Source organism: Phytophthora infestans, genomic scaffold (assembly GCF_000142945.1).
Source record: "Phytophthora infestans T30-4 supercont1.59 genomic scaffold, whole genome shotgun sequence".
Taxonomy (NCBI): domain Eukaryota; phylum Oomycota; class Peronosporomycetes; order Peronosporales; family Peronosporaceae; genus Phytophthora; species Phytophthora infestans.
Genome location: NW_003303700.1, coordinates 723,702 through 727,475, shown reverse-complemented (window position 1 = coordinate 727,475; position 3,774 = coordinate 723,702). Strand labels below are relative to the sequence as shown.

The following is a 3,774-nucleotide window of genomic DNA, read 5'->3' as shown; positions in this document are numbered from 1 at the left end:
TCGTCGATGGTTTTCGACTTTGAGAATGAGAGTTTGTGACGAACACCTCTTCATTCTGATTGGTCGGTAAACCGAACCTAAGTGGGGGAGGATGTAACGAGGTACGTAGCCCTAAGTGTACCCTGGTTACATGAAGTGTGACACTTCACACTTCAGGAGTATGACACGTCATACTCCGGGATATTTGGTACAAGGTACCAAAGTCGTTCAAAGTCAACCATTGGTTAAATGACATTGCATTTCTATAGGTAACTTATAGTTTGTATTAAACCCAAACTTAACCTACCTATAAATATACTCAGTTTACAATCTACCTTATTTAGGTCACTTCGCTCTCTTTAATTAAAGAGGGGACCTGTGAACTGCCGTTCACTGAGAGTTTGTATACTCTCGGAAGATAACTTCCTCTAGCGCAAGGTGCTGTGTGACCCCGTCACACCGTATCTCTTGGACGTACTCGTGCAGCTCACGCCTCCCTTGCTTGCATGAGAGAAAGCGCGAGCGCTGGCGGTACTTGTTGTTCGCCGGGAGGAACGCGGCTCGGAGCTGCTCGCACAGCTGAGCCCAGGATGCGAAACATCCAGGGGATGTTGCCTCCCGCGTGTACACCCAACTCTTAGCATGATCGCTAAGGTTGGAGAGTGCAAAAGCAACACGAAGTTTGTAATGGGCCTCTCCATTACATAAGTAGGTAGATTTCTTTACAAAAGTAGGTGCATCAGCACACGACTAGCGTGTGCTGAAATGCTGTCATGCCATTGGCTGATATATGGGGAGCCAGACCCATTATTAGCCAATTGGACTATGACGTGTATTTGAGTGGCCAGGGCTGTGGCCTTGGTCCTAAAATAAAGTCAGAGTTGATTTTTCCTTAAACCTAAGACTCAGTCGTCCTATTGCGAGCTTCCTCAACACTATAGTGTAAGCAAGTAACGGAGTAAATACCTGGCCCGTTACGAAGTTGCTCTGTCGAGATCGGAGCCGCGTCCATCGCGAGCTCTACCTCTCGGACCCAGAACTGAAGGCTCTCACCTTGCTTCCCTTCATACGGCTTAACAAAACTACGAACCCCAATGTAACGGGTAACCGTGTACCAAATATTCCGAAGTATGACGTGTCACACTCCAGGTAACTAGGGGTACACTTAGGGCTACGTACCCCGTTACATAGGGGTTCATAGTTTTGGAATAATTATCCACGCGAAGCGAAGTGGAGGCGGGAAGGCAAATAATTTGATTAAAACCTTAACTACCGCCGCGTAGCGGCGGCGCTTGGCTAGTTTGATCATTATTCTAGTTTATTTTGTGACGGTTGGTCATGGGTGAGTTAAAAAAAGTCTCACCGCAGAAAATAAAAAGAAACGTCATGCAGGGAAGACATGAGCTGCAAATTTGTGCGAGCTCGCTTGCCTTACAAACATGGGTCCATTTTCGTATCGAATTACGTAATACATGGATAATACTACTAGAAGTATGCCTACTAGTAATCGCTAATACTGTAGGTAAAAAATGAACTTGGTACAGTACGTGAACATGTATTACTACGTACATAGTAGTACATGTACTACAGTACGTGCTATTAAGCTCTGCACTTACTGTAAGTATGGGCTTGTTGAATTTAACAGTGCTTGTGTTTATACATGTAGTAGCTTACCACACAAGCAATAAATTACCGAAGTACCCAGTTGTGGGTGTTGTTGCTACTGTAACTTCTTGCACGTCGAGCGTCTCCGTTCTCTCAGCACACGACTAGCGTGTGCTGATGCATCTACTTATGTAAGGAAATCTACCTACTTATGTAATGGAGGGGCCGTTGGCACGTTCATTGCACACACAATATGTATATTACCATCTTCACCGCCAGCGTCTTCACACTGTCAAGTGAGTGCCAACGACCCGGTTCTCCCATCGACAGTGGAGACACAAAATCTCCACCGCCATAAAATCTATATCCGCGCGCGAAGGGTATGATAACAGGCCGCACGAAGTGACTGAGAACCCGCCGTCCTCTTTACGCTCGTATAGCTGCCAAACTGTGCATTCTATGCGGTGCACTCTGTCAGAGGCCGCCACAGAAAGCCACATTAATCGAGCGCGCGCCCAGTAAAAATCCGTTCGGCATCTCCACTCGGAAAGAGCACAGCAACGACGGCGGGCCACACGCGTCGCGTCGTGGTTTGGTAATATCATACATAATAACAGCCTTTTTGCCCACCTTCTTCACTAGTTGCGCCTTGATGGAGCCGTAATAGATGCGCGATATGTTCTCCGAGGTACTCACATGAAACGACGTCTTCTGCATCACCTCATCCATATTCACCTCCTTCGGATACTCCTTCTTAAGCCTGTACGAGAACACGCCGTTCTGGGTCATCACGCTCTTGTAGCCCCAGCCGGGTTCATCCTGGTGTTCCTTCAGTACCTCTCCGTCCACGGAGTAGTTGAGCGCTACGTTCACACCTTCCCCTTCAGCCGTCGCGCATGTCGACTCATCAATACATTGGCTCAACTGCTCCAGATTGACTTGAGTGTTGCTATTTTGCAGAAGCATCTCGCTCCGTTGTGCACAGCTGGTCATGTCTACTTTGAGCTGGGCGTTCTCCTTGGAGAGGCCCTGGATAACACGCTGCAGCCTCTCGATCGCGAGTACGAGTTTGACCTTGTTGATGCTAGATTCTGTAGCATCGGATACATTCATACAGCGTGAGTAGTATAAGCGGTTCAAGCCCTCCACTTTGGCGCGCAGCTTGGCCAGCACGTGCTCAATAGGTCGTCCACCGATAGGACCGGAGACAGCCGACGGCGCAACAACAACGTGTTGCTGTATGGTGCTATCCGAACCAACAGGGACGTTTTTGAACGGGTCAATGGCCTCGAGGAAGAACGCGGCCATGGCATCCTTCTCGTCGACCATGAATTGTTGCAGGAAAGCGTCATCGGCGCCAATGGGTGACAGCAGCATACTGGTGGCGTCAGCACCCTGCTCCACGGAGACAGCGAGTGGGTCCTCAGTGATGGGCAATCTTCCCCCACTAATGGAGATATCTCGGATCTGGATGGCCTTCTCGTCCGTGAGGAACATCTCCTGGATCATGCTGATCTCTTCACACGTCCAGGAGGCGGCAGGCGGCGCCATCCATTGTGACGACGTCTGGGACTGCGAAATGGAAGAAGAACGGGGGCTCGCGACAGTCAACATCTCGATGAAGCTCATCAGTATGTTTTTCTTTCCACGGGTACCGGTACGCCAGCTTAACTTGGTCCTTAGCCGAGGGTCGATACTTGTGCTCTACTCGGCAAAAGCTTAACTGCCCTACGTGAGGTGGAGCTGTAGGGCACTGCCATTGTAGATAACGCGACCCGCGCTGATGAGTGCGCTGTTGCCTAACTCCGGATCTCTGTACCGTGTTCGTGTTGGCAACACGGTGTTGCTGTTGTCTCGCTTGAGCCTCGCAATGCAAGCGCGGGCATATTAATACATGTACTTCAAAGTAATGCACATGTACATCGAAGTAAGCCTCATAAGGCATCAGCAAAGCTCGCGAGAACCTCCGCCGTGACGGCTTGCAGAGACGGCGCCGCCGTCTCTGCAATCAAAGCGGCGCGAGCGTAGAGATCGGCATGCAGACGAGGCACGTGTCCTCGTGACTGACGTGGAGACTCCACTCACCCCAGTGGTCCACTGTGGACCACAGAGGGGTGTCCTCACTGACTCCTCAGGAATCCCGAGTCGGGAAGGAGCTGTTCGCCGCCTGACATACTGCTCATTGAGCAG

General features: G+C 50.1%; 1 protein-coding gene across 1 annotated transcript; it reads right to left on the bottom strand.

The window, feature by feature from the left end:
- Nucleotides 1-1,868: 1,868 nt before the first annotated feature.
- PITG_17692 (uncharacterized protein) lies at nucleotides 1,869-3,260 on the bottom strand (the record flags this gene model as incomplete). Its single annotated transcript, XM_002896494.1, has 2 exons — nucleotides 1,869-2,024; nucleotides 2,083-3,260. 2 exons carry the CDS (start codon nucleotides 3,196-3,198, stop codon nucleotides 1,869-1,871), a joined length of 1,272 nt encoding a protein of 423 aa, XP_002896540.1.
- Between the last annotated feature and the right edge of the window lie 514 nt (nucleotides 3,261-3,774).